The sequence below is a fragment of the Tamandua tetradactyla genome, chromosome 3 (genome assembly GCF_023851605.1).
Source record: "Tamandua tetradactyla isolate mTamTet1 chromosome 3, mTamTet1.pri, whole genome shotgun sequence".
Classification (NCBI taxonomy): Eukaryota; Metazoa; Chordata; class Mammalia; order Pilosa; family Myrmecophagidae; genus Tamandua; species Tamandua tetradactyla.
Window position 1 is genome coordinate 28,652,226 of NC_135329.1, and position 21,250 is coordinate 28,673,475.

General features: G+C 46.0%; 1 protein-coding gene and 1 long non-coding RNA gene across 4 annotated transcripts in view; one reads left to right on the top strand and one right to left on the bottom strand.

Moving 5' to 3' along the window:
• Positions 1-14,723, top strand: part of SCARA3 (scavenger receptor class A member 3) — a 39,666-nt gene extending 24,943 nt beyond the window's left edge. For 2 of the 3 annotated variants that reach the window (XM_077152863.1, XM_077152864.1), the window contains 3 exons: positions 2,800-2,898; positions 3,760-4,803; positions 12,540-14,721. In XM_077152863.1, the coding sequence (XP_077008978.1) occupies positions 2,800-2,898; positions 3,760-4,803; positions 12,540-12,991 (1,595 nt within the window). In that variant the 3' untranslated portion in view covers positions 12,992-14,721. Of the gene's footprint in view, positions 1-2,799; positions 2,899-3,759; positions 4,804-12,539 lie in introns of all 3 variants that reach the window. The other variant, XM_077152865.1, reaches the window with a different exon arrangement.
• LOC143677183 (uncharacterized) overlaps positions 1-21,250 on the bottom strand; it is a 38,077-nt gene that overhangs the window by 2,774 nt on the left and 14,053 nt on the right. The window contains exon 2 of the long non-coding RNA XR_013172426.1: positions 6,036-6,144. This is a non-coding gene — a long non-coding RNA (uncharacterized LOC143677183). The remainder of the gene's footprint in view (positions 1-6,035; positions 6,145-21,250) is intronic.

Sequence of the window (21,250 nt, forward strand, 5' to 3'; positions counted from 1 at the left end):
GGACCTGGACACATTCATAAAGCAAAAGCCACAGACTTGAGCCCAGAGAAGGGCTTGGGCACCAATGTGCCTCAAAGGGGACAGACATTTGTCGAGTACCCAGGCAGTGTCATGTACATAATATCCTTGAATCATCTAAAAAAAAACACCTGAAATAGGAAGCTATCCCCATCCCACGTGTGAGGAGACAGATCTGGGAAGGTGAAATGATTTTCCCCAAGACCCAGAGTGAATAGGCAGAGGACTGTAAGAATCAGGAGTGCAGAGAGTGTGTTAGGGGAATCATGCAGACATTTAGGGTGGCCTTAGTTGTTTTCAAATGCCAGCCTGGAGATCCCAAGCACCTGGAACAGCACTGGCACCACCCGGGCCTGGATGGTAGGTACTCAGTAATATCACTGAATGAATGACAATAGATTTACGACACTGTCAATATGTACATGAGTGGATAGAACTAGTCAGTGCTTTGTGATCAGGACTGTAGGCAAAATCAAGAGGGTTGGGCAAAAATCAGTCTTCCTCTTTGTGAACATAGATCTGTGTTCATTCAATTCAATATTTTTTACATGCATTCTGTAGGCCAAGAGCTATGTTAGATGCTGCTTAATAAGACTTTAAGGTCACTTTCTGAAAGACCAAGCCCTGTGAAGAGATTTAGGACTGAATGGGACATAAGGAAGTTCTTGGAGTCAGTGGTCCTCAAACCTGGTTGCACACTGGAATCACCCAATGAGCTTTTAAAGAATATAAGACCTTCGTGGAGATAATCTAGAGCAGAGGTCAGCAAACTTTTTCTTAAAGGGCTAGAGAGCAATACTGTAAGCTTCCCAGGCCACATGGGCTTTGTCAACAACCAAACAAAGTCTGCTACTATAACACAAAAGCAGCCAAAGCCAACATGCAAATGAGTGGGGTGGCTGTGTTCCAGTAAAGCAGGCATTGGACTGATAATTGCCTGCAGGACATAATTTGCCATCCTTTGGTCTAGAGGAGTAATCTATGAACATTTTTTATTGTGTACCCCATCAATAAAAAATTTATTTAAAATGCGTAAAAAAATTAGATGGATTGATAGATGAATAAAAGGACAAAACAGATGGAATTCGATAACATGAGGCAAAATATTTATTGTAGAATCTAGGTGGTGGGCACAGGGGTATTCACTGTATGATTCATTCCATTTTTCTATTTGAACATTTTTATAATTAAACGTTGAAAAAAAAAATTGATACACTCACCTCCAAAATATACCTACTTATGTACACTCTTTGCTATATAGTATACATTATAAAGCACAGCTTAAAAGAATGAGAAAAAATAAGGTCTAAAAAGTAAGAAATCAAATAAATTAAAATATAATTATTAATTATGAACCATGGAATGCACAATAAAGAAATGAATAAGGTGAATTATGTGGAACAAGTAAGTGCTTGGCTGTTGTCTATAGTTAAATTTTACAAAACAGAACGAAATAGAAATCAAACCACCTCTGATTTTCTATCTATACATGGATCTTAAATTAGTGGCAGGCTCAAATGGAATAGTAAATTTCATAAACTATAAAGTGCTAGTCTAATATAGTAGCGGTTCCTAGAACATGTCGCTGTTATTGATTAAATACATCTCTTGACAATTCTGAGATGACCAGTGTTAAAGCTCAGAGATTCTAAATAACTTAGAATTATAGAATTTTGGAGCTGACCAGAGTCTTAGAAGTCATCTGGCATCTTGGCATCACACTTTCATTTTACATATGATTAAATTGAACTCCTGAATAGCTAATTAACTTGTCCAAAGTCACCCAACAAATCTGAGGCAAATCTGGACCTAGCATTTGCATTAGCTACCTCTCTCGGCAGTGCTAATTCCATCCCTGCGTACTTTATCTTCAGAGGATCATAGAGAACACTTCGTTGATCTTCAGTCCAACCCATGCCCTCCTCTAACCAACCCAGCCAGACACTGGCTGGAGAAAGCCAGGAGCCTTGCTGCCAAGGAGGACTCTAACCTCTAGCCAACACTGACCCTTTAAAAGGCTGTAGCTGGTAGTGTAAACCAGTGTAATCTTCCGTGGGGCAGTTTGGCTTCTCGTATCAAGGACTTCAAAGATGTTAATACCCTTTGGCCTGATAATTCTACTTTTAGCAATTTACCCTAGGGAAATAATCATGTACATAAGATTGTATGTGAGGTTTTTTGCTAGGATCAGGCCTTATTTATAATTACACATTGAGCTTTATTTAGAGGCTCAGAAAAGGAGGTGCCTTAAGTGTCCCCATTAAGAGGGGATTTTTTAATATAATTGATAAATCATTTATATGGATTATGATGCAGAGGTATTAAAAGTAATTCTTTTTTAATTATTTAATTCTCAGTAGGAAAATGTCCATTATTCAGTACTAAATAAAGCAAAATTAAAAAAAAAATAGATGAGATATTCAGAACAACCCATCTGAATCCTGATTTTGTTTTCTAAAAAGTTATGTGTTTACCTCTATATGTGTTTTCTTTTTGATATTTTTCTGTATTTTCCCTGTTAAATTGTGTGATCAGGTCCTATTTCTAATATCTGCAATGGAGGGGAAAGTTTTATTTATTTGTTTTGTTTTTACTTTTAAAGGAATGTTTGACAAACTCTGTCTGTAAGAATCGTGTTTCCTTATCACTTTCGGGAAGTTTTATGAGAGAAGAGCAAATGATTTGGGTTTAAGGGGCCGATGAAAATGGCTTCTCAACAAATGACCATTGTTTATCTGAGCTAAGATCCGCCCCAGTATCTCATCTGTGTTTCTCCTACAGTTTTTAGGAAAGTTGACTCTCTCTCAGAGGACATCTCCTTGGCCCAGTCCATTTATGACAAGAAGCTTGAGTCTATGCAGGAAAACCTCCAAGGACTGGGTAAGTGTTCCATGTCCAGATGTCCTAAAGGCATACTGGTAAGTTGAGGCCAGTATAAATCGGGGTCGCACAAGGGTTTTGCCACCCTGGTATACACCCAGGCCTTGGCAGAGGGTTCCATACAAGGCACAGCTAGCCTCCCACAGATCTGGTCAGTCTACAGGTACAGAAGGAAGCAAATATAGTCACATTCCCCAAATATCCTTGTGTATCTAAAATTATTTTGAAGGCCTTCCAAAGTCTTCTGACAAGTCAACCCTTTACTGATCACTGCCTTAAGCTGTGCCTCAATTCATAATGCTCTGCCTCCTGCTTTAACAAGGAAACTTTTTAGAGAGAATGAGACAAAAAGAGCCACATAGAAGGTGGAGAGGTGGTCTGCTTCCAGGGAAAGAATATCCTGGCTCTGCTGAGCAACATTCGGCAAGCCATTTCCTTGAACCTCTGTTCTTCTTCACTGGACAGGAGATAATCCTATACCTCTTTCTTTGCAAGTTTATTATGATAGGATCAAATATGATAAAAAATTTAGAAATATTTGGAAAATATCCAGGTTCTCAGCACCCTCAAAAATGTCATGAAGATATATACTTGAGAATTTGGTGATGATAGGGGGAAATGTTCTAAATCCTACATTTCAGAGTATTGTAAAGACATTTGGTAAAAATGAGATTTCGAAGAGATGGCGAGGCTTTCTCAAGAAGGATTTTATAGCAGGACTTAGGAAAAGAAGGGGGCCATGGGGGAGGGGATTGGGAAGCCACTTGTCAATTCATGATGCTCTGAAACGTTTAAATTAAAGATGCAATCTTTGCCCCATGATGTCCTGGCAACTCAAAATTTTGTCCTTTTCTTACAAAGATCCAAAAGCCCTGAACAACTGCTCTTTCTGCCATGAGGCTGGACAGCTAGGGCAAGAGATCAGAAAACTGCAAGAAGAGCTGGAAGGAATTCAAAAGATGCTTCTGGCCCAGGAGATCCAGCTGGACCAGACTTCTCAGGCCCATGAACTGCTCTCCACCACCAGCAGTCAAATCACCCAGGAGATGGGTAATTGTTTTTTCTCCATCCACCGGGTCAACCAGTCTCTAGGATTCTTCCTGGCCCAGGTGAGAGGCTGGCAGGCCAACACAGCCACCCTGGACCTCTCTCTGAAGGATCTCACCCAAGAGTGCTACGACGTCAAGGCTGCAGTGCAGCAGATCAACTTCACTGTGGGGCAGGCTTCAGAGTGGATCCACAGGATCCAGCGGAAAACAGATGAGGAGACCTTGACCCTACAGAAGATTGTCACTGACTGGCAGAACTATACCCAGCTCTTCAGCAGCCTGCGCACCACCTCAGCCAAGACGGGAGAAGTGGTCAAGAGCATCCAGACCACCCTGGGGGCCTCCTCGCAGCGCATCAGCCAGAATTCCGAAAGCATGCATGACCTGGTGCTGCAGGTCATGGGCTTGCAGCTGCAGCTGGATAACATCTCATCCTTCCTGGACGACCACGAGGAGAACATGCATGACCTGCAGTACCACACCCACTATGCCCAGAACCGGACAGTGGAGAGGTTTGAGACACTGGAAGGACGTATGTCTTCTCATGAGATCGAGATCAGCACCATCTTCACCAACATCAATGCCACCGACAACCACGTGCACAGCATGCTCAAGTACCTGGATGACGTGCGGCTCTCCTGCACACTTGGCTTCCACACGCATGCCGAGGAGCTCTACTACCTGAACAAGTCAGTCTCCCTCATGCTGGGTACCACGGACCTGCTCAGGGAACGCTTCAGCCTGCTGAGTGCCCAGCTGGACTTCAATGTCCGCAACCTCTCCATGATCGTGGAGGAGATGAAGGCAGTGGACACTCAGCACGGGGAGATCCTTCGCAACGTCACCATCCTCCGAGGTGAGAGCCAGATCCAGGCAGTGCTGCCTCAAGGGTCCCAGAGGGCCTTGGTGATTTGGGCACCTACAGGAGTACCCAGTTTTAGACACAAATCCTAGTGGGCTAATAAAATTCTGTAGCAAATGCCTAGGGCAACTTGTAGCTTTCAGAAAAGGAGTTGCACACCTCTTTCGTAAAGTATATTATGGCTCCCAAAACTGCCTGGTTTGCCAATATGGATTTTCATATATTTGATTTTTAAATTGGATTCAGATAGAAAAATAGGTAGACCTTGTCATTTGGAGACTCTGGCTCCTCTTGCTTTCTCCCATGCCCTCAACCCTTCTGCCCCTCAGATGCCCATCACTCTGATGCACTGTTCTCCTCTAAAAGCACCTGAACAAATGAAATATTCTCCTGGGTGACAGCATAGCTTTCAAGGGTAGTTATGGCATCTCCTTCTGTCTACTCCCCTAGCAAATTCCCCAACAAGGGATTCACATCTTCCTCTCCTTGGGACAACTCTACCCCCAATTTACCCTTAGATTCTGTGTTAAAGTGAGTTATCTGACCCACTCTTTTAGTCTAGCAACCTGAAATGCCCTATGGCTTCTGCTTATGAGTATTTCGCTCTGAAATGAACTTAGTTACCTTTTTATTCTAGTGCTCAGCACTATATTCTCTCAATTTTTCCAACAATTTTCCTCTTGGATAATGGTCCAAAAGACTCTTAGTCTGGATTCCTTTATACTAGGAATTTTGATGGCTACGCCCAGGTTCCATGACTCTTCCCCAGAAAGAGTGTGTCATTATGGGAAGAATGTTAAACCTGAAAGTTTAGCAGATCTTGGCACTAGGAGATAGAATAAGTAGCAGCAGAGATTTAGCAGTGCCAGACATGAAATTTACATTCAGGGGGCCAAAATTCTGGGTCCAGTCATGCAGGGAACTCCAGAGGAGCAACTTCCTGGCAGGAGGGAGGCACTCATGATTGCAGACAGCTCTGCTCTCTCCACAGGCCTCAGACTCGGAAGCAGCCTCACTGATTTTCTCATTCTCTTTATCCAATTAGTCCCAAACCTTTTATGGCTTTATTTTGTCTTTGGGCATACCTATTGCCACTAGGGCTAATGTTTTCTTTAATGTAAAAACTTAGTGGGAGGATCCAGTCCCCTTTGCTTGTTTTTTATTTTTGCAATTAAACCAGGTACTGAGTATTTCTGCGGTAACAAACTTTTCCCATAGTATCTCACCTGAAATATATATCTGTATGACGTCTAGTGTACCGTGTTCCCGTGGAGGGATTACAAGATAGTTCTTATGGTTCATCCTCTAGCAGTTTTGTGTTTTTCTTGCCTCCACCTAAGAACAAATGAAATATAGAGCTTTCCTGGTGACAAAGACCATTCACACACTTTGTTTCATTTCAGCCTCACAGTGACTCTTGTACAATAGGCAAGGCAGTCTAGAGATTGAATAATCAGCTCTGGGTTGCAGTTATTTAAAATCTTGAACCTCTGCCATAATCTGACATGCACACATCCAAGGCCCAGCCAGAGGAGGAAACCCTGAAAGCATGAGCATGCGAGTACCAAAAACACATCTCACCCGGGTCCTCCATGGGCGTGGGGTGAGGAATGGAGAATGAGGAAGAGACTTGATACCAAGAAAGTTGGCAGGGAAACCATTTTAAAACCTCATTCTAAGTATAAACCAACAATAGTCATGGGGATTTATATTTGCTTCTGTCCTACTAATGGCAGAATCCTCATTGAAGGGCCTCGTCTTAGCTTGAGGGTCCAGGTGAGACATCTGTTTGAGCCACATCTGACACTTGGCTCAATTTCTGGCACATTTATCTATTAGCCTGCCTTCCTTCTGGTCCTTAAAGTCACCAGGTGTAAAACCTCTCAAATCTGAAAGAAAATTTCAGGAGTAAAAGGCATGTCCCGTCATTGTACAGGGCCTGGTCATTCATTCATCCATCCCCAGACAGGTGCTGACTGGCTCTGATGCTCCTGCTAGAAATGAAGTCTCCTGCTAGGCCAGACTTGAGCTGCCTCCGTACAATTAAGGGAGAGAGACAGGGCTGGCCACTCTGATGTGGAAAGTGCCAATGCTGCCTGAAGGGCTGGGACTTTTAATCTACATAAGAAAGGGGCCTGACTTCTAACCTGCTGTAGGTCTTTAGATATAATCATGTAATCTCTCCAGTTTTTCATTTGTAAATGAAGGGGTGACATCAGCTGATCTCTGAGGCCTCTTCCAGCTCATTGATTTATTCTGAACCTCTATTTGCTTAACAGAAAGCTGGTGGCACTTCCATAGTGTTTGTGCCTTCATATAACATTTGTCTCTTTCTACTCTGTAGGATAGTTGTTTGTATCTATACTAAACAGTATCTAAGCTAGGAATATGGCTTGAGAATTGGAATAGAAAATTATCATCTTTTATTAGCTGAGTGGCCTTGGGAAAGGCTCTTGGCTAAGGCTCTTGGCTACTTTCAACTTGATTTCCTCTAATATCTTGCCTATTCCACAGGGCAGTTGTGAGAAACAACAGTAACAGTGGATTTGGACAAGCTTTCATAAAATCTAAAAGCGTGTCCCATATAAAGATTATGACTCTAAATTGCTTGATAGAAGAATCGTAATCTTTGTCATCAAGTACCCAACGAAGTGCCTGGTCTTTGGAAGGTACTCAAGAAATGTTTGCTCGGTGAATGAATGAATGAAAGTATTAGCAAAGTGTAGAAGCTGAGGGTGGGCAAGAAGGGTGAGATGCTGAGGAATGAAATGTGCAGACTTGTTCAATACACACCACCCTCCATCCTACATCCATATCCACAGTGTTCAGAAGTTTACACATTAAATAGGAAAAAGCAGAAAATGTTACATCACTCCCTTATTTGGACCTTCAGGTTACACCCTTATTTCTACAGTGTGGCTCTTTGGGTGTTTACCAGGCTCTACTATTTTGTCTAGCTTTGAACTCCAGTCATTGTCTCCCCAGCACCACAAGACTGTCAGATGCTCTGCTCAGTTTCTCTTCCCTGTGTTCCTTATGGCAAATGCATGCCCAATTCTCTTTTCTCCTGGATCTCAAATTCTCAAGATGCCTTGGTAACCCTGAACTCCAGTTTCGTCTCCCCAGCCGTGAGAAGCTGCTGGGAGTTCTGCTTAGCTTCTCAGTGTAAAAACTGTTTTTGTTTAGCTTTATTTTAATTCCCTGGGCTATTCAAGTAATACCGTGAAATGAATTGACTTACACAATGGGAATTTATTAGCTTACTATTTTGAGTCTAAAAGAAAGTCCAAATCAAGCTGTCATCAAGGCTATGCTTTCTCCCTGAAGACTTCATTCTAGGGCTGGCTGCCAGTGATAGTAGTTTGTCTCATGGCAAGGCATATGGCAGCATCTCCTGGTCTGTCCTTTCTTTTCTGGGTTCCGTTGATGTAGCTTCTTGCTTCCTGTGGCTTTCTCTCTCTGTCTGAATTTTATTCTCTTATAAAGGACTCCAGTAATAGGATTACGACCCATCCTGATTGAGGTGGGTCACACCTTAACTGAAGTAACCTTATCCAAAGGTCGTACTTACAATGGGTTCACACTCACAGGAATGGATTAAGTTTAAGAACAAGTTTTTCTGGGGTACATAACGGCTTCAAGCCACCACACGCTTCCAGACTCCTCTTCTCAACCAATAACTAGCTGATAAATACCTTGAGAGGAAAAGTAACCAAAATGTCAACCTTCCTTCAAATAGTCTCCCTTCTCTCTGGGATCTTGGCCCTTGGTATCTCTCCAGTGCCTTCCAAATGATGTTTTGATATTTTATCTAACAATCCTAGTTGTTCTCAGTGGGAGGTTTAGTCTGCAACTAGTCATGTTAGGCGGAAGTGGAAATCCATTGGCATTTTTCCACTGCTCCTTGGGTGACAACAACCAGAATTGAGAGTCCTGGATCCAGGCAGATATTCTTGTTGAACGGAAGGGAGCCTGAGGTCCTAAAAGGGACAAAGACTTATTCAGCCACCCAATTTGTTAATACCAGAGTTGGGGTTCAAACATGGGTCTCCTGATTTCCAGGCCAGTCTCTCAAGAGGCACCATTTCAGTTTCGCTTTCTCTTCTACCCTTGCCAGTTGGCCAGTTGCCTCTGACTGTGTGATCCATTGTATGTCCTTCCTGTCCATGGGCAGGGAAGAGGTCGATGCTCTGAGAAATGCAGTACTTCTGCCAGCACCTCCTTCCCCCAGGCCCCAACAGCTCACGAGCAGAACACCCTACTTGTCCCAGAGCTGCAGTCAGTTGTGGCTGGACCCTAATGGGTCTATACTGCCTAATTATGGTCTATGGCTTCCTGAGTAATTATGGGCCTCCCCTGAACTCCAGTAAGCTCTGTTCCTCCCTCCCAACTCTGTACTCAGCCATTGCTGCTGGCATTTCCTCCTTTGCCTTAAATCTTAAATGTCTCCCCACTGCTCAGAGCAGCAGTTAGACCTCCCCTCCTTTGCCCTTTACTCATGCCAACATCAACCTCAGGTCGGGGGCACCCTGTTCTGGAGAGTGCTGTAGTCAGCCTCCATCCACTCTTGTTCCCTCTTCAGTAACCCATGAACTACCCATGTTGACTTCTTCCCCAGCCAAACCAGATTCCTTCTGACTCTCAAGTCTCTCACCACAGGATTCATGGCTGACCAGAGATGGGGAGGCTCCACTCACCTGAGAAAAACATCCTTCAGATGATCTCTTCCCTGCTCTCTAGAGCACCCTCAGTACCCCTCAGGAAAAGATTCTGAGGCTGTCTCCCTGCTCCAGGAGCCCCTGGGGTCAGAGATAAGGAGGAGCAGATGCAGCTGAAGGAGCATGGGTTTCAGTCTCTCAGGCCTGGGTTTGAATCTTGGCTCTACCACTTACTGACTTGGGCTAGTCAGCACCCATGTGTCAAATGAGACAACAGGAGCCTGGGACTTAGCAGACACTTAGAAATGTTAGCTTGTCCATAATTTTTCCTGCTCCACCCCATGGGAGGTGAACAAAGGGGGACAATGGAGCAGGTCTAGATTCAGGAGGTAGAGAGCCGGGTGCTGAACACTGCAGTGCCCTCGTAAACACCGTGACACAATGTGGACTCCATCCACTGGCCTCTGACATCTCGGGCCTTTCTTGAGTCAAGGCTGGAGATGGAAAGTGTTGAGCCATCTATCCAGGGGTAAGTGGCTGAAGCCATAGGAGTGGTTGAGATCATCTGTAAGTGGAGAGAGTAAAAACCTGGGAGCTGGAGCAAGGCCTGGGTAGGGAATGGAGGATATTCCTAGAGCAGGTAGAGGAGGAGCCCCAAGAAGGGAACTAAGAAGGATCAGTCAATGAGGAAGAAGACAAGGTACCCACAAAGCCCAGGAGGAAAGAGTATCCGAAGGAAGGGTGGCCCAGAAGCCAGAGGCCCTTAGTAACTCCCTACCCCTGTGTTTTATAGAGAAACACTGAGTTCTGGAATGGGAAGGGAGTTGCCCAGCATTGCTCCACTGCCATCTGGAACCAGGGCAATGCTCCTCACAGCACCCACACACAGCCCCTTGGGACTTTTCTATGCTCGGCTTTCCCAAATCTCAGCCAACACCAGAGTTAAGGTGAGGACAGGCACTATGGCTTTACCAGTTCCCGGCAAGTCCTGCCAGGCCAGGGGAGGTGGCTGGCCCCTGCACGGGTGTCTGCAAGTGCCCGTGTGACTCTAACTTCCGTGCGCCGCTGTGTGGCTTGCCATGGAGAAAGTGCAGTGCCTGCCTCCTGGCTCCTCAGATGCTAAGCTGCTCCCGGCCCTGGCCAGCCCCACCCCTGCCCCCAGCCAACCCGATGACAGAGAGGATTCCAGCCTCTGCTGCTGGCACGCCATGCTGGCCAGAGCCTGCTCATATTCCCGAGGGCGGGAGGTGGGGATGGGCAAGGGGTGGGAGGGAACCTGCCTGAGGGTTTTTATTGGCTCCAGATGGGCCAAATCTGTCTGGGTTCTGGTTTCCAGTTTAGATCATAATAGAAAATAGTGTTCATAGATACTTTTTTCCATTTAGGAGCACTTCAGGAAGGAGATGGAGAGAGGGAATGGCAGGCCCAAGACAGAGCAGAGGGTAGGCAGCCAGCAGAATGGGGACAGGGTCTTTAGCAGCAGTGTGTGGATCAGATGGGGAGGTGGGGATGGGGCCCCAATGCCCAAGACTGAGTTATGTCAACTCAGAGGGCTCCCGCCTCACGCGGTGCACTGGATGCCCTCTCTCCACTCAGGAAGCTGTGGGGATAGTGCTTCACCTCTCCGGACCTTCATAACCTCCTCTGTAAAATGAAGCCATTGGACTAGGGCCCACATGGCTCAAAACCTCCACGGTTCTGTTGCAAAGGAGGTGATATAAGAGCACAGTTCTCTTGAGGCCTGGGTGTGGACGCTCGGCGCCACCTCCCAGATCAGCCCCTGTGGCTTGCGGCTCCAGCCAGCTGCACCCTCTGAGCCCTGAAGAAAGCCAGGCCCAGGCTGTGCCGTAGCCCCGCGATGGCTAAAGACCTTGTTATCTGCAACCACCAACCTTCTGAGGCCAATGGTTCTCTTTCCTCTGTGCTCCCAAGGTATCCTAATGAGCTTTGGGCAGAGTGACGACCACATTCTGCTATGTGTTTTCAGGATTGGTACCTCTCAGAGGTAGCGAGGCTCTGACTTCTAAAGCCAGAAGTAAGTTAAGGTCATCCAACTCCTGGCTTGAGCACTGGGCTTGGTTCCCACAGGCAGGGCCTTACTTTCATCTTGGCATCTTCCGCAGGCCCTGGTCTGGGGCCCGAGATGTAGTGGGTGTCCTTGACTAGTTGGCCAATCACTGTCTACAAGCATATGCTGAGTTTTCTCTCCTGTGTGCCAGGTTGTGCCCAGAGCTGGGCATGTGAGACCTGGTTCTCTTTCTCCTCCTGGAGCTCTATCATCTAGTGGGGTCCACCAGACACATAACTAGGATTTGCTTTTGGTACACTGTTCCCTCCATTTCTCTTTCTCAGATAAGGGGTTCAGAAGGTAGTAGGCACAGCCTTCAGAGAAGAGGCTGGAGTGGTCAGGGCAGTCTTCCTGGAGGAATTGACTTCTGAGCTGTTGCTGTGTCCACTTCCTCAGACCAGTCTGCATCTGTTTCTCATGCCTCGCTTCCTTGACTCTCTCTTCCATAACATCTGACTCCATCCTCCCAGAGGCCTAAGATGTCATGGGCAATGCCTGGGCGTGAGGCTGGGGAGCAGGGGGACGGTGCAGAGTGCAGCCATCAAAGACCACTAGGAGATGCAGAAGACCAGGCTGGCCTGCAGAGTGGGCAAGACACTCCTGGGCCACCTCGGCCTTTCCCCAGAGTGACCTAGCTCTGAGAGTCGCCAGTGCAAGTCATGGACCAGCCTTGAAGTCAGATTAAGGGGCTGCTGAACGTGGAGTGCCTGCCATGCACCAGGCCTTATGTTGGATGCTTGGCGTATGTTCTTTCCAAGAATGCTTTCAAAGCACTGATGGGGAAGGATGATTTTTCCTACCTCACAGATGATGCGGCTGTCACTTAGTCAGCCTAAACTCCCAAAGCCAAGAGCTGGCCCACCCAGGCTTTGTCTCTGACTAACCCTAGGGCCATTGCAGGGCCCTGTGCATGGCATCCCTCTCTATTCATGGGAAAGCTTCGTGAAAGCATTCCTAAAGCAGCCCACCTTAGAGTAACCTTTCCCCTTTTCTTTCCAATCCAGGTGCCCCCGGCCCTCCAGGACCAAGAGGACTCAGGGGAGATGTGGGCATCAAAGGGCCAGGTGGCAGCAGAGGACCAAAAGGAGACCCTGGCAGCTTGGGTCCCCCAGGGCCCCAGGGCCCTCAGGGGCAGCCTGGGGACACCGGACCTGCGGGGGAAAGGGGGCCAGTTGGCCTGCGGGGTTCTCCAGGCCTCAAAGGCTCCAAAGGCAGCTTGGGGACAGGAGGGCCAAAAGGACAGCCAGGTCCCAAAGGGGATGTGGGGTCTCCAGGCGCAGAGGGGCCCCCAGGATCTGCAGGGCCCCCAGGGCCACAGGGGAAACCAGGCATCACAGGAAAGACAGGCTTACCAGGTCAGCTGGGGCCTATGGGCCCAAAGGGGGAACCAGGGATCCAGGGTCCTCCTGGCCTCCCTGGGCCCCCGGGCCCACCAGGGAGCCATATCGCCTACTGAGGAGAGCCCCGGTCAGGTGACTGCCACAAAGAATGCCAGGAAGGCGGAGCAGCGCAGGGCCCCAGAAAATCTCACCTGGAGACAGTTGGACTTTCTTTGATCCTGATAGGGGTTCCCTTGGGGCTGACCCGACAGCTTCTGGCGCCCTGGTAGTGACTGTACCATAGGAAAGAAGCTCCCAGCCACCCACGCACACCTCTACTTTTCCCTGCTGGCCAGGGGTGCTGACCAGGTCTCTTTGGCTGGGCAGGAGGAAAGACTGGATGAACGCCCCCCTCTCCTGTGACTGAGCCTGGCAGGGAGGTGGCTACCTCGGGAAGGAGGTCTCACTCTGAATCAGTGTCAACACCAGGCTTTCCAGCACTGGGCTCACAGTGGTTGAAAAGACCTAGGAAAACCTTGCTGGGGATTTATAATCAAAACTCTAGGGATAGGGCGGGCCACGGTGGCTCAGCAGGCAAGAATGCTTGCCTGCCATGCCAGAGGACTTGGGTTCGATTCCCCGTGTCTGCCCATGTAGGGAAAAAAAAAAAACCTCTAGGGATAAGGTGGATTTGGCAACCATAAGCTGCTCCCCATAATCATGAGATCAGAGTCCTCAGGGACCTGCCTCCTGCTCCCATAGCATGCTGGGACTCTTCCTGTGCAAGACAAATACAAATACTTTTCACCTCTCCAGAAAAGTCCTCACTTCTTCCTTGCCTTAGCCTCTTAGGAGCAGCCTGAAAGGACTCTAAATGGAAAGCATGAGATTCATCTGCACAGGGAGAATATTCAGACCCTGAAACATTCTGCCAAAGAGGTGCTGAGCATCCAGGAGCACCCATAGAAGCTGGAAGGAGGGAGACAGAAGTGAGGGTGAAGGCGCTGTGCTCATGGGGGGCCCCTGCTACCTCCCCTGCCCCACAGGAGGCCAGCCCTCTCGGATCCCTGGGGAGCTTCTCTGGGGGAAGACCAGACTGAAGGAAGGTGGCCCCTGATCACAGCAGGACTATTCCCACCCACCCCCCGGGTCTCCTGCCCACAGCTGCACCGCTTACCTCTCCCCACCAAGACCCAGAATGGCCCAAGCCCTCTCTGCCCGAGCAGTGAGGCAGAATAGAGAGGGACTCTCTCACTGTCCAAGGGCCCAAGCATCCTGCACATCCCCAAGAAGCTCACTTTGACATCATCCCCTGCCCCCCTCAAACTCCCTGCACACACTGACAGAAAGGAGCACTGGGACATTCCCCATGGCAGGCTGAAGGCCTGGGAAACCTTGCACCCGTAGACTAACTTCCTGTATAGTTGCCCTGCCTGTATGTTTGGACAAATTCAGACTAAGGGGGTGGGGGGTGGTATAGAGCTGTCTCTTCCCAAATACTGACTACTCTGGGAGAAAACCCTTTTCTCCGATTCAAAATGCCCTTATTCCACCTCCTTTGTGGTAATAGATGTGCAACAGGTTTGCATTTCCCAATACCCCAGTGCCATGTAATTCTCCTATCTACATAAGATATCATACAGCTTAGTATTACTGATGCAATAAAGAGCTGTTTCTATGAGGAAAGTGTCTCCTGGTCATTTCTGCCCAGCGTGGGGGCTTGGTGCCTTCAGGGGCTCCCTTGTCATGTCAGCTTTTGAAGGGGAACTAGTTAAAGAGGGGCGTCCCACATATTCAATCTCACTGTGGAATCTGGGTACAAACCACTGGCTTTTCACTCCAGAATCACTGAGTGCTGCTAGTAGTTCCCAGTGGCTGTGCAGAAGGCCGGGGCCAACAGTGGCCTGAGGGAATTGCATGGAGAGAACAGGAACCAGGTGGGAAGTAATGTGCTTTATTAATCTGGCATCGTAGTCCTATTGCTCTTGGTTAATGAGACCGAAAATAACACAACTCTGGACACCTGAGTGATGTCTCCTGCCTCTCCCTTTTGTCTCTAAGACAATGTGATAAGACAGAAAAGGGGAAAGAGACCAGGCCATACCTGCCCCAAAGGGTCTAGCTTACCTGGGTCTGCAGGAAACAGAGGGGGACCTGTGAATCAGCCACGGGCTATGCAGGAAGCAAGAGTAAAAGAGGGAGCTCTGCCCTTGAACTGACTTTTTTTTTTAATTAATTTTAAATTTAAAAAAAATATATATAATAGCAAGCATTCTTAACTTTTGATCATTCCGTTCTGCATATATTATCAGTAATTCACAATATCGTCACTTAGTTGCATATTCATCATCATGATCATTTCTTAGAACATTTGTATCAACTCAGAAGAAGAAATAAAAAGACAACAGAAAAAAATTCATATGTATCATATCCCTTACTCCTCCCTTTCATTGATCACTAGCATTTCAATCTAAATTTATTTTAACATTTGTCTTGAACTGACTTTTAAGACACAGTAGCCTCATTTGGGCCTAGTGCAAGCCCTAGGCCCTTTTTTTGATTGTTGCAGTTTGCTTCATAGCTTATTTGGGATGGTGGGTGAGCTGGTTAATAAAGGCAGTTTGCAGAGTGGTGGAAGAATGGGGGTAGGGCAGAACAGGTCCCGTACAACTGACTCAACCATTTGTGGTGGCATGGGGTTCCTCCACTCCATAAAGCACCCATTTGGTGTTGAGTAATGAGTTAGCTACTGTTGGGGTTACAGAGATGAAAGAAACCTAAAGCCTACCCTGAGGGAGCATCCCCTCTAGTAGGAGAGGCAAAAGATAGCACTCCACTTGGAGGAATGGGGGAAGGGATGGGGGGAGTGAGGGGCGGAGCTGCTAAATACAAGGAACAGGCGAAAGGGCTATAGAGGAAGGAGCCCCCTGTGGACTACCCCCTGGCAGGTAAGGTGAGGCTGGTCAGACCCCATCACCTTTGGCACAAAAGTGATGGGTCTTGAAGGATGGGGAGGTCACTCCATGGCTATCAGCTCACAGACTGCAGTAAACTCCAGGAAACTCAAACCATTCCTTGTCAAGGGTAAAATGGGGGCATAGCTGGAGGGGCACTGTTGAGGCAGATCAGGGTGAGGGTGGGTCCCAGAGGGCTGGACCAGGCAACCAGGAACAGGAAAAACCCAAGCATGATAAAAAGCCCAAGCCAATCTCCTAAAATAGAATTCTGAAATATTGAAGACCTATGGTCAATCCCAAGGAATGAGTTTCAGGGCAGAATGAGGGACAAGATCACAGGCATCAGAATATTCAAGAAAATAAAAAGTAAAGAAAAACCTGGATCCTAGACAATTGCTACAGACCAGCTCCTGGCTGCGTGGCTTGGAAAATCCACTGGATTTAAAGACAGAGTGAGGACAGGCGCCCTCGAGCCCACCTGTAAAATCACTCCCACCCTAAGGTCCTGAATTCTGATTTTCCTGGTCACAGAAGTCCTCTCAAGCACTTCAAAGAAATAAGGGAGGGAAGCATTAGTGATAAGGATACAGTAGATAAAATCCGGACTACAGAGACTGAAGCAGAGCTCAGTCTTGTGGTTACTAGATGTGGGAAGCTCCCTGAGTCTGAAGTTCCTCTCTCCATTTCAGAAAACTGACTGGTCTCTTCTCATCCTCTTATCTCTCAGTGGCCATTCATCTCTCCTCTTGCCTCTGTCTCCTTTCTCTTGAGCATCATCTTCTGTTCACACGAGGCCTAATATAACAGGTCTAAGGTTCACCACCAATGGACTCAGTCTTTCATTTCCCAATTCCATCTTTCCAGAAGAGAAACCTGGTTGTTCACCTTTGGGTCAGGGATTGACCCCAGATTGAATGAGCTATGATGATGGAGGAAAGGGGGGAGGGGAAAAAGGGTCAGATTGTAAAAATAAAGACCCAAGCACAAGATATATTCTGACACAAAACTGGCCATGAAATCTATGGTTGGCTTTATAGGTGTAAGAGAATACAAACTACAACAGTAGCATACACAGATAGAAGAATTAATATGCAACAGAATGCTGTTTTAAGCACTTTACATAGACTCATTCATTTCATCCTCACTACCACTCTATAATGTAGCTACTACTATCCCACTTTGCTGATGAGGAAACTGCAGTTTGGAGAGCTTAATTAACTTCCCAAAGCCACATAGGTAGCATTTAGACGCATCTGTGTCTACACAGCTCTACAACTCAGCTCTACACCTTATCTGTGGAACTTGGGCAAGCTAGCCTCTCTATGCTGCTGTTACTTCTCCTGCCAAGTGGGGGTCTTCATTGCGCTTACCCCACGGGGTGGCTGAGAGGATGGAGTGAAATGATGCTCTTGGCCAATTGCCTGGCAATGGTTAACACTTCATAAACATCGACCATGGCCACTGTGGTCCGTGTGAAATGGATTCAGGGCCTGCAGAGTCCCAGCAGGCACTTGCCCTGCTCCTCCAGGGATGAACAGCCGCATCCCCAGCCCCTGCACACTCCTGCCCCCACATTAATAGAGCTGGGGCAGACCTGGTTGCAAGTGGTCAGTCAGACTGAGAGAGGAGGATGGATCTGTGGTACATCTGGATTAGAACTCAGGTTCCTGGGCAATGCAGTTTCTCACGTCTCTTTGTGACAACTCCAGGTCTCCGGCCACCTTCCTGTCAGTTAGGACCCTAGGTAGCTACTGCTGCCCATCCACAAGAAGTGGCCCTCATTCCTCTCTCTGCCATATGTCATCAAATAGCCTTCAGTACTAACGTGGTCTGGACAATTTTAGGCACTGATGAAATCCTATGAGCTGACCATGGGTGCTGGGAGTGGTGGGAGGGGTGGTAGGGCAGCAGGAGCCATAAGGCTTATAGTAAATGCTGTGCTGTTACATGCATAAATTTTATGAAATGGGTTCAACCTACATCAATGTGGGGCGATGGGTGAGCTCCAAGATGGGACTCCTTCAGGGGACATGGAACTGGGGCAGATCAAGCTTCTGCCCTCATGCACCCTTTATTTGTCATAGGAATTTAGGCACAGCACCTCCCTCTGTGACTTTTGCTTTCTTCATTAGAAAACAAAGGGAACGAATGGTCTTGACCCTGTCCAGACCTGGTGTGCTGCTGCATTCGGCCATCCTGCAGTTTGAACCAAGTGCACTTTTTCCTGCCTTCCGCAGTTGCTTTCCTGGCACTTTGAAGGGCCAAGGGCAATAAAGTCTGAGCCTGGATTGAGAGGTGATAGGGGATGGGATTTCAGTCACTGGATTAGAATGATGACTTGCCATCAGGTCTTTTAATTTGCAAAGCCCTGAAGTAACTTCTGGGCCTTCTTCTAAGGAGAGCAAGGGGGCTTCCCCGAAGTTGCCACCCTGGGGCCTATTATTTGAGAGCCTCTAAAAACCCCAGGCCTGCCCACTCACTTCACCCTGGCAACCTTACTGCCTCTCCACCCCTGACAGGAAAGGGGGGCTGGGCAGAGGAACCTCACTCAGCCCTTTCTCGCAAGTTAGCTCCTTTTCTCTGTCTGATGCTGAGCTGGCACCTCCTGCTGCCCCAGCCCTGGATACACCTGTCAAAACAGAGCCATGAGAGAGAGGAGCAGGGAGCTGGAAAACAAGGTCTGACCACAGTGTGGTTTCCAGTGAGGCTGCCCTGGGTTGGGCTGGAAAGCCTTGCCACACAGGCAGTGTTCTGGGCAGGCTTCCATTAGAATCGCTTGACCCTGCAAAAGCACAGGTCATGTGTTTTCCTTGCCTTCACTTGTTCAGGACTTTTGTTTTCTCGAGCCCTTCAAAACGCAAGGCTGTGTACTTGACATGGCTTCAGTAAAATCCCCCAGGAGCTCATCAAAAATGCAGATTCCTGGGCTCCTCCAATCCCCTGGGAGCTCACTAAAAATGGAGATTCCTGGGCTCCTCTCCAAACCCACTGATTCAAACTCCCAAGGATGAGGGGGATAGGAGAGTGAGGAGGAGGAATTTGTGCTTGTGCAAGTTCCTCAAGGAATTCTGATGCCCAATATAAAATTTAAGAACCACAGATGTGGGAGATAAGGGTAAAAGAAAGGAAAAAATATCTTTTTTTATTTATGTATATTATCTCATGTAGTTCTCACAAACAAAATGTATTTGCATTATATGGGTCAGAAAACAAGACTCAGAAAAATTAAGCAATTCCCTCAAGGCCACATAGATGAACCTAAGATTTATAGAAGCCAGCTACAGTGAGATACTTCGTAAAGAATTGTAGCTTTGAGAACTAGATGGGGTCTCACACTTGAGAATGTCCAAACCCACAGAAATGAACTTGCCCAAGGTCCCCAAACAAGCTAGTGATCAGGCTGTGACAAGGTCCCAAATCTCAGAACTACCAGGCTTCTCCTGCCTTAGCTGCCTTGTCACTAAATAGCACTGATAGAATATAGGAGTCAGAGGATGGAGCAGAGAGAGTGGGACAATTTCTGAAGGAAGTGGGGAATGGGCCTTGAAAGCCAGAGGCTAACCCTCAGTTAGGCTGCTTCCCTCCCTATGGCCTTTTCCCTAGGCCAAAGTTCTCCTACACAGGTGCTCAAATGAATTACTTGGGGTGAGAGGCAAAGTATTAAATATTAAGTTTCTACTTATTTTTATTTCATCAATTCCAGGTTACATTTTGTTTTCATATAACCAATCTGAAAAGAAGTTAGCCAAAAGGTTTGAAATGACCAAGAACACAACTTGAAAATGAGTTTATATTTACTATCCCCAATGATGAACATTTCCCTAAGTACAGCACATGAAAATAAGAAATAGAAAACCTGAATAGTCTGAAACCATTAAAGAAATTGAATCAGCAAATTAAAATATGCCCACAAAGAAAATAGCATGCCTACATGGAAAAACTTACAAGCAAATTCTACCAAAACATTAAAAGAAGACACAATTCCAATCTAACACAATCTCTTCCAGAGATCAGTAAAGAAGAGAATATTCCCTAACTCAATCTAGGAGAATAGAAAACTTTGCTCCCCCCCAAAAAAATAGATGCAGAAAAAGTATTTAGTAAACTAATCATTCATTTGTGATTAAAAAAAAAATCTTCACAACTAGAAGTAAAGGAAACTTTCGAACCCAATAAATAGCATCTACCAAAAAAAATCCATAGCTAATGTCTTTCATAAAGGTGAAAAATCGATCCCTTTAAGAGAACCAGACATTGCATGCCTCCTGAGATGGTACAATAAAAAGTCCACAACGAAACCTAAAATTGTGAAGTTGTAACCCATGTCAAAGTGTGAAATATGTTCTACAACTAATTGTGGTGCTGTGAAAATTTTGAGATTTATAACTCTTTTGTATATATGTTATTGTTCACAAAAAAAGAAGGGTAAAAGTCGATTGCAATGAAAAAAACATATTTAATATTTTTTAAACCTATATTCTGGAGCACTAGAAGGAAAAATCCGAGAGGGTCATATGGTAGCCCATGACAAACGCTGGGATCTGTCCTGTAACCACTTTTTGAAGAGTGCTTTGAAAACTATTGCTTTTTTATTTCTTTGCTTTGTATATATGTTATCTTATACAATAAAAAAGTACAAAAAAAGAAAAATGTCCACAACACCACCTAGGAAGTAGACTTTCAAAAATAAAGAAAAGAAAATTGACCTTCAATATAATAAATTCTATCATCCAGTTCCTAGGAAATACCCTCAAAGGAGAGGAACATGTTAAACACCATCATCTTTGTGATGTTGGGCTGTTGGTCAGTCAAATCTAGAACAATCCAGTTTCTTCAACAAATAAATTTTAGCATTGAAAAAATAAAGAGTAGAAGGAATGTTATAAATTAAAAGAGACAAAAGTCATCTTCAAATAAAAGTTTATGAAAGAGAGATTTAAGCAGTCTATCAACCAGATGAAACCAACCAACTTATAACGACATTTTTTAAACATTCATGGAAATTTGAACACAAACCTGCTACTAGATCATGTTAAGGAATTATTGTTGTGTGATAATGTGTACTGATTATATTTTTAAGCTTTTCTATGTTACAGAAATATACCAAAATATTTAGGGAGGAAATGATTCATTTGATACCTGGGATTTTCTTTAAAATATTTCATGGGGTGAGATAAATTAATCTGGATTGGCAAAACATTGATCATTGTTTAACCAGTGTGCTGGTTTGAAAGGAAGTATGCCCCCTAGAAAAGCCATGTTTTAATCAAAATCCCATTTCATATAGGTAGAATAGTCTCTATTCAATACTGTATGTTTGAAACTGTAATCAGATCATCTCCCTGAATGACGTGATTTAGTCAAGAGTGGTTGTTAAACTGGATTAGGTGACAACATGTCTCCACCCATTTGGCTGGGTCTTGATTGGTTTATTGGAGT